We start from the raw sequence: 13,700 nt of genomic DNA, 5'->3' as shown, positions 1-13,700 counted from the left end.
ATTTCGCCCGCTCGTGGCATGGCGTCAAACTTTTACCCTTAAAAATCTTGATAGGCGACGTTTAAAAAATTCTACAGGTTGCATTTTTTGAGTTACAGAGTAGGCCTAGGGCTAAAATTAATGCTCTCGCTCTAACGATCGCGGCGATACCTCACTTGTGTGGTTTGAATACCGTTTTCATATGTCGGCGCTACTCGCGTATACGTTCGCTTCTACGCGCGAGCTCGTCGGGACGGGGCGCTTTAAAAAAATTTTTTTTTGCTTTTCGCATTTATTTTTATTTATTTTACAATTTTTAACACTGAAAAAAAAAAAAAATTATCACTTTTATTCCTATTACAAGGAATGTAAACATCCCTTGTAATAGAAAAAAGCATGACAGGTCCTCTTAAATATGGGATCTGGGGTCAAAAAGACCTCAGATCTCATATTTAGGCATAAATGCAACAAAAAAATAAAAAAATTTGGAAATGTCATTTTTTCAAATGACAAAAAAAAAATGTTTCTTTAAGACGCTGGGCGGGACTGACGTTTTGACGTCACTTCCGCCCAGCGGAGCTATGGGGACGGGCGAAGGAGATTTTTCCTTCAGTCTCGTCCCCGCTCAGCTGCCGGATGGTCGCGATCTCCTCCGCCGCTACCGACGGCTCCGGTAAGCGGCGGAGGGCGCGGAACAGCGGCGGGAGGGGGGCCCCTCTCCCGCCACCGATAACGGCGATCTCGCGGCGGATTCGCAGCGGAGACCGCCATTATCGTTAACACGGCCGCCCACAGAAGAGATGAATATCTCGATTGTGGCAGCAGCTGCTACCGTTACCGAGATATTCATCTCTAAAGTGATGACGTATAACGGCGGTGGGCGGTCGGCAAGTAGTTAAAGGAGCATCACATGCTTGAAAAAAATCGTATTTATCCACAATTTTGAAAGGGTGCCAAGAATTTTGACCAGCCCATTTTTGGAGTTTTGTGTGACATTATGTCCAATTTTCTTTTTTTCCTCTCTTTTTTTTTTTTTGTTGTTCCAATACACACAAATGGAATAAACATGTGTATAGCAAAACATGTGTCATTGCAATACTTTTCTGTGAGAAATACTTGATTTTATGGAAAAATGTCTGGGGTGCCAACAGTTTCGGCCATGACTGTATAATTAGAGCAATGGTTGTAATAGTCAGTCATTGCATTTTAAAACCTAGTGATAAAGTTTCCCTTATGCTGAAAAAAACAACAACTTTGTGTCTACCTACCCAGGGAATTTCAATAAAGCACAAGTAGAGTTTACATAGTTCATGAGGTTGAATAAAGACGCCGGACATTAGGGGTGTTTAAAATAATCGTTGAATCGAAGCATCACGATGCAGCCTTAAACGATTCTGCATTGATGTAGAGAATGGCTGCATCAATTGCACGGATGACATCATCCTGGCGCCCCCTGCCTCTCCTACCAGCGTACTCTCCTCTTCTGGCTGTAGCCCTTAGATGGGGGAGGAAAGTGGCCAGAGGTTTTGTGACCTGCCATGAAGTATTGGAGATAATAAGGTATTTACAGGCATCAGTTTACATTAACCCTAAGGCCCCATACACACGAGAGGATTTATCCGCGGATACGGTCCAGCGGACCGTATCCGCGGATAAATCCTCTCGAGGATTTGCGCGGATTTCCATGCGATGGAGTGTACTCACCATCGAATCGAAATCCGCGCCGAAATCCTCTGGCGATGACGTGTCGCGCCGTCGCCGCGATTATGACGCGGCGACGTGCGCGACGCTGTCATATAAGGAATTCCACGCATGCGTCGAATCATTACGACGCATGCGGGGGATCCCTTCGGACGGATGGATCCGGTGAGTCTGTACAGACCAGCGGATCCATCCGTTGGGATGGATTCCAGCGGATAGATTTAATAGCATGTCATCAAATATTTATCCGCTGGAAATCCATCCCAGGGGATAAATATCCGCGGAAACAGATCCGCTGGAGTGTACACACCATAGGATCTATCCGCTGAAACCCATTCGCTGGGATTTTTCAGCGGATGGATTCTATCGTGTGTATGGGGCCTAAGACTCCTTTCACACTGGACCGTATTGCAGGCGCTATAGTGTTAAAAATAGCACATGCAATCTGCCCTTAAACAGCTGTCACATTCACTCCAGTGTGAAAACACTGGAGCGTTGCGCTAGCTGGACGGTAAAAAAAGTCCTGCTAGCCGCATCTTTGGAGCTGCTGCCCAATAAAATCAATGGGACAGCGCGGCTATACCGCTGGCAATGCACTGCTGCAGCAGGGCATTGCGGGTGGTTTTAACCCTTTCTCGACCGCTAGCAGGGGTAAAAGCTGCTGCAATGCGCCACAAATCCGCCCATAGCGTCGGCAGTAAAAATAGTGTAGTTTTACCGCCGACGCTATGAGTGGCTCAGTGTGAAAGGGGTCTTGCACAGCGTAGCATGCATCCATGAAACAGAGGGACTGGCAGTGATTTTCTTTTCACTTTAGAGTACGCTGGCAGGGCTGTCCCAGGAGACTGGGGGTCTCCTGGGAGTGCAGGGGGTCTGTGTAATGTAAAGGGGTGGTGGATTGTGGAATGTAAAGGGGGCTGTGCCATTTATTATTTAATGTTCTAAATGAATACTGTCCTTTATTTTTTTAAAAGCAGATAAAATAAAAAATTGAGTTCTTCTGACTGCTTGAATTTTTGATGAAAACCATGGGCATTAATCGTGATGCATCACGGAATCGAATTGAATTGTTGACAGGATAATCGTAATCGAATCGTGAGACCAGTGAAGATGCGCACCTCTACCGGACATCCATGTCGCATTTTCAATATCGCTGTACATTATGTTTGCTAAGAAACACATCTAAAAGTTATTTGAATTTATCTACGCTACTCACTGACACAACCAACTGTCCCCAGGGAGTTCCACATCCTTACTGCTCTAAAAGTAAAGAACCGTTTATGCTGAAAAAACCCCAGACAGGCTGTTGCAAACACAGGCCGAATGTTGGCCAGTTTCTGTTGAATTGGCCGAAATTTGGCCCATGTGTACCACTCTTAAAGCGGAGGTTCACCCAAAAATCCACTTTTTGACATTAGCTGTAGCATACTGCTAACATCTGCAGTATGCTGTTTTTTTTTTTACTTGTACTTATCGTTATATGAGCCCTTGTTTTCCGGCTCCGAGCGGTGAATCCTGCGGGGAATGGGCATTTCTAAGCGAAGAGGAGTTGATTGACGGCTGCTAAGGCGCGTCTTGGCCTCTGTTTAATCTTCAACTGCCATGATGCTGCACATGTGATCAGTTATTTCACCAGCCATTGGATGGTTTGACAGTTTGGTTGAGAGCACAACCAATGTGACAGTTAGCACTCCCGGCATGCCAGGAATGTAACTGTTTTTTCAAACTGTTAAATTGATGGGTTTACTTCCGCTTTAAGGATGCTGGAAAGTTCATTTTGAGGGTGAACCTCCGCTTTAAGGGCCTTTTTCAACAGGCCTCTCTCCCCAAAAGAGTCAATGGAAACGCAAAAGCCGCTTGGAGCAGGTTGATCTAGTGTAGAAGGAGGTCCAAGTGTCCTGTCAGTGAACTGTTAATAAGCTCTGAATCCTCTCAGAATGATTCTTGAAAGTGGAACTTAAAGCGAAACTAATCCCATTAATTTAAAGTTTCAAAAAAACGTTTCCTTTCAGACATGCCATGAATGCCAACTGTCACATTTTCTTTTGCTTTCAACCAAACTGTCAAACCATCAAATAGCTGGAGTCACAACTGATCAGATGTGCAGCACCATGACAGTTGCAGATCCAATTGAAGCTAAGATGGAAGCTTCCTTGACTGAAAAGGTTCCTCTTTAACTGAAAGCATGCTGAATTTTCCATCAACACAAGCCTGTAGGTGCAGGTCCTGAATTTGTGGTACAGTGGGGGGAGGTGCTTTTGTTTCCAAACTTCACTGGAATCTGGTTGCTGTGGACAAACCCACAACTTTTAGCCCTTACGTGGTTGAGTATTATTATATTACCTTCCAGTTCAAGTTGCCTGTATTCCAGGCTAAATAAAAAGTTGAGCTGTTTTTATTTTCTTGTATTAACCTTACCATATTCTTTTCATTTTAGGTGACACACAAGCTTGTTTGCCGTAGAAATCCATTCCAAATGTTTGAATATTTACAGCTCAGCCGCGAAGAGGTAATAGTCCAAGCAGTAAAATTATAGTAAGAGAATTTTGAAAGAAAATTTCTGTGGAAGAGTTGTCTATCAGGAACCTTTAATTGTGAGGCCTTCATCTCCCATATTCCTTCGTATAGAATCATGTGATCCTAACATCCTTCTCCGAGCTACCTGGAGGAGTAAAGTACAGTCACAACAATACAGTGATCCCTATTGAAAATAGTAGGCCTTTATACATCTACTCGCTCTCCCTATGCACATTTATGTATTACTTATTTTTTTAGTTTTGGCAAAAATTAGGAAGTGTTAAAAACTCTGACAGCTTTTTCTTGTTGTGTCCCCACTAGGGAGACCTAAGCTCTCTTTGTCACAGAGAAGAAAGTGATAGGAATTCCAACATGAGCTGTCAGAGTTGGAATTTCCCCTTACTTTGGAGAGATTTTCCTGTAGGGATCGACCGATATCGTTTTTTTGGTGCCGATACGATACCGATATTTTGGCCTCCTCTCTCGCCAATAGCCAATATTTTTGGCCGATATTTTGTACGTTTTAATTTTTTTTTTTACATTTTTATGTTATGTTTTAATCACTGTTATTGCTGTCACAAGGAAGGTAAACACCCCTTGTGACAGTAATAGGCATTGACAGGTACTCTTTATAAGACCCCAAACCCCACCTTTGCAGTTCAAATTATTCAAAATGTCAAGTCAGGCCAGTAATCTGGGAAGTGATGTCATGACATTCCGAGATCTGAATGAAGCATCGCCTTTGTTTGGGTCTTTAGCCAGCCGGCGGACGTGACGGCTTGTTGCTCGGGCCTCTCGGTGGGACAGGAGAGCCTGGGCTAGAAGCAGAAGGCTGTGGGGCGGGGAGGCTCCCTTCCAGTTGCACCAGCACTAATAAAAAGATCCCTAATATGGTATATGATGTAATATTAACATAATTTACCTTTTTGGGTTTGATGTTTGAAGCCATAATCCAGTTTTTCTTTCACTTTAAATAGTGTGGGCCACTTGGGGGCCATACAAACTACTGAGGACCATTTTGAGTCGCTGCAATGGAATTTCAGCAAAATGGACTAGCTTGCTGCATAATTTGTTCACTTTGATTTTCGGGGTGTCTTTGAATTCAGCCCTCTGTAGGTGGATAATTTTCGTTTCCATCAAATTATGAGCCATCCTTTCATTCCTAACACATTACCCAGTCCATATCAGTATAGATATCCAGCATGAGATTTTTGCCTGTTGAGATCTGATATGTTTTGAAAGTGTTCCTTTAATTTTTTTGAGCAGTGTATTTGAACCTGGTGCAATTATAGCGCTGTTCAATTTGTACATTCGTTTTAACACGAACATAAGCCTCTCGACACAGGTCCAAATGAATATTGTTAGGGGAACCCGTGTTCTTCTTCTTGGGTTTCTGGTGTGAATTAGGCTTAGGGCTGGTTTTAAAAGCAGAGAATACTATGTCATAAAAGTTTGGGCGTTAAACAAAACTTCATATGCTTAATTTCTTCTTTCCTCAGGCTTTCTTTTTGGTGTATGCCTTGGGCTGTCTGTCAGTCTCTTATAAAAAGGTAACCACTATTGTTTTATTATTCTGTTTCTCTTATTAACGTGATGGTAAAAGTCATTGTAAAGGATTTTTTTTCTTAATAACAAATATGTTCTACTTACCTGCTCTGTGCGTTGTAATTGCATGGTGCTTCTGGCTTCTTCCTTTTCTCGGTGTGCCACAATAGGAAGCTCAATCCCGAGCTGTGCAGCCTGCATTCAGAGACACAGACAGCATGGCTTGGCCCCACTCCCTCATCACAGGATTTGACTGACAGCAGTGGGAGCCAATGGCTGCCTCAGCAAGTCCTGTGAGAGCGTGGAGAGAAGGCAGAGCCACTGCAGATTGGCACAGCACTGGATCGAGTGAAGACTCAAGCAAGTATAAGGGGGGGAATACTGATACCTACATTTTTTTTTTTACCTTAAAGCGGAGGTCCGCCCCAAAAAATTAAAACCAGTAGCTACACATACTGCAGCTGCTGGCTTTTAATAATAGGACACTTACCTGTCCTGGAGTCCAGCGATGTCAGCATCGCAGCTGATGTTTCCATAAGCTGTCGGGTGCTGCCGCCGCCATTGTGGGTAAGGGTACGTGGCAGCCTTTTGGCTTCACGCCGGGAACCCTACTGTGCATGGCCGAGGCCCGCTCCTCTCTCCTACTGGCCTCAGCGATGGAGGGAGCCCCAGCCGTGATGTCAATATCTGCGGCTGAGGCTCCTGGAAGTGGTATCCTGTCATCCCCCCGAAAGGTGCCAGAGACGAGGAGGAATCAGATGAGCCGAAATTCCACTTTTGGGTGGAACTCCGCTTTATTGCAGGGAATGCGTTAACGTGGTTCTCAATCCAAAACATTTTTTACGTTAATGCATTCCCTGCATTCAAGTTAAAAATAAATATATTTTTACAGCTTCCTATCCTCCCCTACTGCCTTAAATGCTTACCAGAGTCCTCAAATGATCCAGTGCTGTGCACAGCTGCATCTCTTCTCTCCCCTCTTTTCCTCTTCACACAGAGACTGTCAATCAAATGCTGTAAGCAGAAAGTGTGTGTGTGTGTGTGTGGGGGGTCAGGGCCAAGCCACATTGTGTGTGTCTATGAAGCTCGGCTCCATAGACACACACAGCTTAGGAGCGCGCATGCAGGTGGCTTCCTGTGGGGGCACTTAGAGAAGAGGAGAAGCCAAGATTACCAGCAGGGGACCCTAAAAGTGGAGGATTGGGGCTGCTCTGTGCAAAACCATTGCACAAAGCAGGTGAGTATAACATGTTTATTATTTTAATTAAAACATTTTTTCTTTCTCGTACATCACGGGACACAGAGCGGCATATTCATTACTATGTGGGTTATATGGAGTACCTTCAGGTGATGGACACTGGCAATCTCAAAAACAGGAAGTGCCCCTCCCTATATAACCCCCTCCCATAGGAGGAGTACCTCAGTTTTTTCGCCAGTGTCTTAGGTGTTGGTCATGGTTTAGCTTACCTCCACATCCTTGGGATTAAGGTGGGCTAACCGGTTCTGTCCAAAGGCCTCAGTGCTAAAGTGGTCAGCAACCGGACCCCAAACCATTGGGGTGTAGCCCATAATGCTTTCTGTTCAGAGAGCTGGACCCTGGGCCCAGAACTTAGAAACCTTTGGGGGCCTAATGTTTCTGTTGCCAGGGTGCTATATGGGCCCAGGACAGTGGCTCCTTCATAGGAACCCAGGGCCTGAAGGTCTAGACGCCACCCACGGAGATGGGGGAAGATTGGACCTCTTGCTGTGCAAAAGTCCTGCGGCATGGAGCAGGTAAGTATTGGGGGAGCTTGCGGAACTTGGTTCTTAGCAGGTTCCCTACAGGGGGTGCACAGGGGGACAGGCCTGGGTATGCTCTGCATTGGCAAGGAATCACTATGTCTATGACAGAGACAGGATGATTCAATCTTTTTTCCCCAGTAAAATGTGACCTCCCTGGTAAGTGTTGCTTAGCTGGGCTGCTGGCGCTAGGTGTGGGATCTCTGTAAGAGGGGAGCCTTTTTCCCATGCTAAAAGGAGGTCTGTGACCTACCTAAGGGCTTACCTGCCTGGGTGCCTGCGCTGCTCCGTCCTCCTCCATGTGTGATATCCCCCGCCGACGCGCGTGCGTGCCCGAGATATGAACGATTTTCGCGCTGTTTCCGTGGTAGGGGGCGCGTCCCTGTGGGCGGCGAATCACAAATAAAGGAAGGGGAGGCCCTTCCATTAGCTGCCAAGAGCTCAGTGTCATCCTGAGCTAGAGGAGAGGAGGACACAGAGCGGAGCACGCCGAGGACACCCGGTGGCGAAAGGAAGAATTGCAGTCTTTTCTAAGGACTGTCAAACCTACAGATAGGTTTTCTTTTCCTTTTTTTCAGCAGATGGCTATTGGCAATTCTTAGTGGGAGACAGAGTGGTTTCTTTTTCCTCTTCAAAAAAAAAAAAAAAAAGAAAGAAAAAGAGAAGGGGAAGGAACTGCTGATCTCCCTTATCAGTTTGGGCGTTAGTCTCTATCGCTCCCAAACCGACAGATCCCCTTAGCTACGTCTGTGGCTGGGTGATAGCAGGTGTACCTCGGTATTGTACCATGGCTTCTGGGTCAGAGGGTACAAAGGGTGGGGATTCCCCCGCAAAATCCGAGGGCTCAGACACGGCTATGCCGCTGCTCTCCCCACAGGACATATCAGGGCACGCCTTGATGGGACCTGGGGGATCTGGTGCTGGGGCTGATCCAGGTCAGTCCAACTCGGGCTTTGTCACTGAGAGGGTTCTTGCTGTTTCTTTAGGTGAACTAGAGAAAAGAATGGCAAAAAGGATAGCTAAGGCTATATCGGGTAGAAAGCGGACTAGGTCTCCGTCACCCGAGCAAGAAGCCTCAGACACAGAGATCCTTTCCCTAGGGGAATTGGATAGACTTGACGCTTTGGACCAGGGTGGTTCAGAGATCGAGGATCTGGATACTGAGGGGTCTGGTTCAGCCTCCCAAGGGGAAAGTTTGTGGGTTCAGGCCTTAACGGACATGGTCCATGAGGCATTTAAGTTACCCATACCAGAACCTCAAGTATCGGCGGTTTCAGCTTTGGGCTCATTAAGAACGCCTCAAAGCAACGCAGTTTTCCCGATCCATCCTCTACTCGAGGAGGTCATGTTTCAGGATTGGATTAAGCCAGATAGAGTCTTTTTACCACCTAAAAAATTCTCTGTTTTATATCCTATGGAGGAGAAATTCTCCAAAAGGTGGGCGCCCCCGGCGGTGGACGCAGCCATCTCCTATGTGAACAAATCTTTAACTTGTCCGGTGGAAAACGTACAGGTGTTTAAGGATCCGGTTGATAAACACTTGGAAACATTACTGAAAGCCTCCTTTACTTCAGCAGGGGCGATAGTTCAGCCCGCTGTGGCTGCTATTGGAATTACCCAAGCATTATCAGATAAGACTAAGCAAATGCTTAAACTTATCCCTGCCCAGCAGGCAGAGGAATTTTCGGATATACCGAGGGCTATACGCTTTACGGTGGATGCTATCAAGGACTCCATCCAGCAGGCATCACGTTTATCCTTATTTCTAATCCATATGAGAAGGCTCTTATGGTTGAAGAGTTGGGAGGCTGAGCCCCCATGCAAAAAGCTCCTGGTAGGGTTTCCCTTCCATGGAGGACGACTCTTCGGAGAAGATCTGGATAGATATATTCAGACTATATCAAGCGGAAAAAGCACTCTCTTGCCAGTCAAGAAGAAAGCCCGAGGGCCCGCGTTTAAGCGCCAGCCCTCCCCGGGACAGGGGCCCTCTAATACCAGACAGTATCGACGGCCTCCTGCAAGATCAGGCTTTAACAATAAGCCACAAGGCCAAGCCACTGGGGGCAAGAAGCAGTGGTACCGCAAGCCTGCGAAGCCAGCCCCCAAGTCGGCCTTATGAAGGGGCGCCCCCACCCACGATGGTGGGGGGAAGGCTACGTCTCTTTGCAGAAGTTTGGGAGGCCAGCATTCCCGACTGCTGGGTACGGTCTTCCGTGGCCACGGGCTACAAACTGGAATTTTCAAGATTCCCTCCTCCTCATTTCCAGGAGTCAAGAGTACCAGGCGACCCGGTGAAGGGAGCCGCGTTGATGGCGGCATTGAATCATCTGCTGTGCCAGAAGGTGATAGTAGAAGTACCAGTCCAGGAACAGGGATTGGGGTTCTACTCCAACCTGTTTATCATCCCAAAGCCCAACGGCGATGTCAGGCCAATTTTGGACTTAAAGGGAGTAAATGCGTACCTAAAGGTCCGCTCATTCCGGATGGAAACTATTCGGTCAGCTGTCGCCGTGCTCCAGAAGGACGACTTCATGGCGTCCATAGACATAAAGGATGCTTACCTTCATGTGCCAATTTTTCAGCCACATCAGGTATTTCTACGCTTCTCGGTGGCTCAGCGTCATTTCCAATTTGTGGCGCTCCCCTTCGGGTTGACTACGGCCCCCCAGGTATTAACGAAAATCCTAGCCAATCTAAGGACCCAAGGGGTCACGGTCCTAGCTTACCTGGACGACCTCTTGGTCGTAGACCACTCGTTTCCTGGCCTGGAACGAGCAGTCGCCCTCACGGTTCAGTACCTCGAGAGGTTCGGCTGGGTCCTAAATCGAGACAAATCAGCATTTCGGCCCACAAGGCAGCTGGAATATCTCGGCATGAGATTGGATACAGAACAACAGAGGGTGTTCCTACCTCTATTAAAGGTCAAGGCCATCAAAGAGCTAATACAAATAGTTCTGAGCAAGAGAAAGCCAACTGTTCGCCTATGTATGCGGCTACTAGGCAAGATGGTGGCCACCTTCGAGGCGGTACCGTATGCTCAGAGCCACACTCGCATCCTGCAGGCAGCCATCCTGTCAGCATGGAGCAAGAGGCCTCAGGCCTTGGAGATTCCTTTGCCACTCTCACCAAGAGTCCGGCAAAGTCTATCTTGGTGGTTAAACCCTCAGAATCTCCTGAAGGGAAAGACGTTCAGTCCTGTGACCTGGAAGATAGTAACCACAGACGCCAGCCTGATCGGCTGGGGAGCAATTTTGGATGGTTGCACTCGCCAGGGCACTTGGGCAGCGGCAGAGAAGCAGTTGCCCATCAATATCTTGGAGCTCAGAGCTGCCCGACTAGCCCTCAGGGCTTGGACGTCCAAACTGCAGGGGTTCCCGGTGAGAATACAATCGGACAATGCCACGGCGGTGGCATACATAAATCACCAAGGGGGAACCAAGAGTCAAGCCGCTCAGAAAGAAGTGAGCTTGATTTTCTTGTGGGCAGAAGCCCATGTGCCCTGCATATCGGCTATATTCATTCCCGGAGTGGACAACCTACAGGCGGACTTCTTAAGTCGCCAGACTCTATTGCCGGGGGAGTGGTCTCTGCATCCACAGGTCTTTCAGACACTCTGCCAGAAGTGGGGAGTGCCGGACGTGGATATCATGGCATCGAGACTAAACAAGAAGCTAGACAGGTTCATGTCCCGCACAAGGGATCCCAGAGCCTGCGGAACCGATGCGTTAGTTTGCCCTTGGCATCAGTTCAAACTTCTTTATGCATTTCCCCCGCTCCAGTTACTACCCCGCCTGCTGCGCAGGATCAGGGTGGAGCACATACCAGTCATCCTGGTAGCTCCAGCATGGCCCAGAAGGGCATGGTATTCACTAATCCTGAAGATGGTAGTGGGAGACCCTTGGACTCTTCCTCTACGGCCAGACCTGCTATCGCAAGGTCCGATCCTCCACCCTGCCTTACGGCATCTAAATTTGACGGCCTGGAAGCTGAATCCCTGATTCTCAGGGGTAGAGGTCTGTCTCAGAAAGTAATCTCTACCCTAATCAGAGCCAGGAAACCGGTCTCTAGGGTGATTTATTACAGGGTCTGGAAGGCCTATGTAGGCTGGTGTGAGTCCAAGCGATGGCTTTCTCGCAAATTTACCATCGATAGAGTATTACGTTTTCTCCAGCTAGGAGTGGATAAAGGACTGGCATTAAGCACAATCAAAGGACAGATTTCAGCTTTGTCAGTGTGGTTTCAGCGGCCGCTGGCCACCCACTCGCTAGTTAAGACCTTCCTTCAAGGGGTCTTGCGTATTAATCCTCCAGTTAAATCCCCGCTTTGTCCGTGGGATTTAAATCTTGTTCTGTCAAGTTTACAGAAACAACCTTTTGAGCCGTTGGCTGAAATTCCTTTGGTTTTACTAACAAGGAAGTTAGTATTTTTGGTCGCCATAGTTTCCGCCAGAAGAGTATCGGAACTGGCAGCCTTATCCTGTAAGGAACCATATCTTATTTTACATAAGGACAAGGTCGTTCTCCGCCCTCATCCTTCCTTCCTACCGAAGGTTATATCCAGTTTTCATCTAAACCAGGATTTGGTATTACCATCCTTCTTCCCTAAACCTACTTCCAGAAAGGAAGGGTTGCTGCATACCTTGGATATTGTCAGGGCCATGAAGGCCTATCTTAAAGCTACAGAGAAGATCCGGAAAACAGATGTGTTGTTCATTTTACCGGATGGGCCCAAGAAGGGGCAGGCAGCTGCAAAATCCACCATCTCGAGATGGATTAAACAGTTAATCTCTCAGGCCTACGGCTTGAAAGGGTTGCCTCCTCCGTTATCATTAAAGGCTCATTCTACTAGGGCCATGGGCGCCTCCTGGGCAGCACACCACCAGATCTCTATGGCTCAAGTTTGCAAGGCGGCAACCTGGTCTTCTGTCCACACGTTTACAAAATTCTACCAGTTGGACGTAAGAAGGAATACTGATACAGCCTTTGGGCAGGCAGTGCTGCAGGCTGCAGTTTGAGACCCTCGGATTCCGGGGGCTCCCTTTTGAGTTAAATTTAAAATTTTAAATGATTTTTTCTCAACTAAGTTGGATTTATTATGATTTAAGTATATCTCTAAATTAAATCCTTTTGTCTTGGGAAGATGTTCTCCCTCCCCTCATTGTAAGCATTGCTTTGGGACATCCCACATAGTAATGAATATGCCGCTCTGTGTCCCGTGATGTACGAGAAAGAAAAAGGGATTTTTAATACAGCTTACCTGTAAAATCCTTTTCTTGGAGTACATCACGGGACACAGAGCTCCCACCCCTCTTATGGGGACCATTTTGGGAGGCATACTGCTTGCTACAAAACTGAGGTACTCCTCCTATGGGAGGGGGTTATATAGGGAGGGGCACTTCCTGTTTTTGAGATTGCCAGTGTCCATCACCTGAAGGTACTCCATATAACCCACATAGTAATGAATATGCCGCTCTGTGTCCCGTGATGTACTCCAAGAAAAGGATTTTACAGGTAAGCTGCATTAAAAATCTCTTTTTTGCCTTTAGTATCACTTTAATGTAAAACATGTTTAGGCTTTACAGCCACATTAAGGTTGTGATAAAGAATTAAAAATTGTTGGACTGTAAAACACATTTCTGTATGCAAGGAAATCTGTGTCTTCAAGCATTGTGGAGCAATTACATTTTCATAGTCTAAACTAAGTATTAAAATCTTACGAATTGCAGATTTTGCCAGTCACTGAAGCATGACTGTGAGCAACTATTCTCAACCAGGTTTCCTTTAACCACTTCAGCTCTGGAGGGTTTTACCCACTTCCTGACCAGACCATTTTTTGTGATTTTGACACTGCATTGCTTAACTGACAATTGCACATGTGGCACTGTAACCAAGTACAATTGATCTCCTTTTTTCCCCACAAATAGAGCTTTCTTTTGGTGTTATTTGATCACCTCTGCATTTTTTATTCCTGTCTGACAGAAGGACGATCTGCCTTGTTTACATCCTTCTGTCTCTCCAGGGATCGATCGTGGGTAGCCGGCGGCCATGGCAGCCGCAGGACCCGCTAATTGACTCCTGCTGTGTCCTATCACATTGGGAGTGTGGCTTCGGCGGTGCATGCACCCCAGAGCCAAGCACGAGAATCATGTACGGGTACAGGATTTTGCGCTTAAATGCCAC

The 13,700-nt window shown here is 46.9% G+C and overlaps 1 protein-coding gene across 1 annotated transcript in view; it reads left to right on the top strand.

Annotated features, from left to right (window-relative positions):
• Window positions 1-13,700, top strand: part of TSEN2 (tRNA splicing endonuclease subunit 2) — a 71,951-nt gene that overhangs the window by 36,920 nt on the left and 21,331 nt on the right. The window contains exons 6-7 of the mRNA XM_040359319.1: window positions 4,118-4,189; window positions 5,697-5,747. Of these exons, the coding sequence (XP_040215253.1) occupies window positions 4,118-4,189; window positions 5,697-5,747 (123 nt within the window). The remainder of the gene's footprint in view (window positions 1-4,117; window positions 4,190-5,696; window positions 5,748-13,700) is intronic.

Source organism: Rana temporaria, chromosome 7 (genome assembly GCF_905171775.1).
Source record: "Rana temporaria chromosome 7, aRanTem1.1, whole genome shotgun sequence".
NCBI lineage: Eukaryota > Metazoa > Chordata > Amphibia > Anura > Ranidae > Rana > Rana temporaria.
Note: the sequence above shows the minus strand (reverse complement) of the source record. Positions and strands in the feature narration are given on the sequence as shown.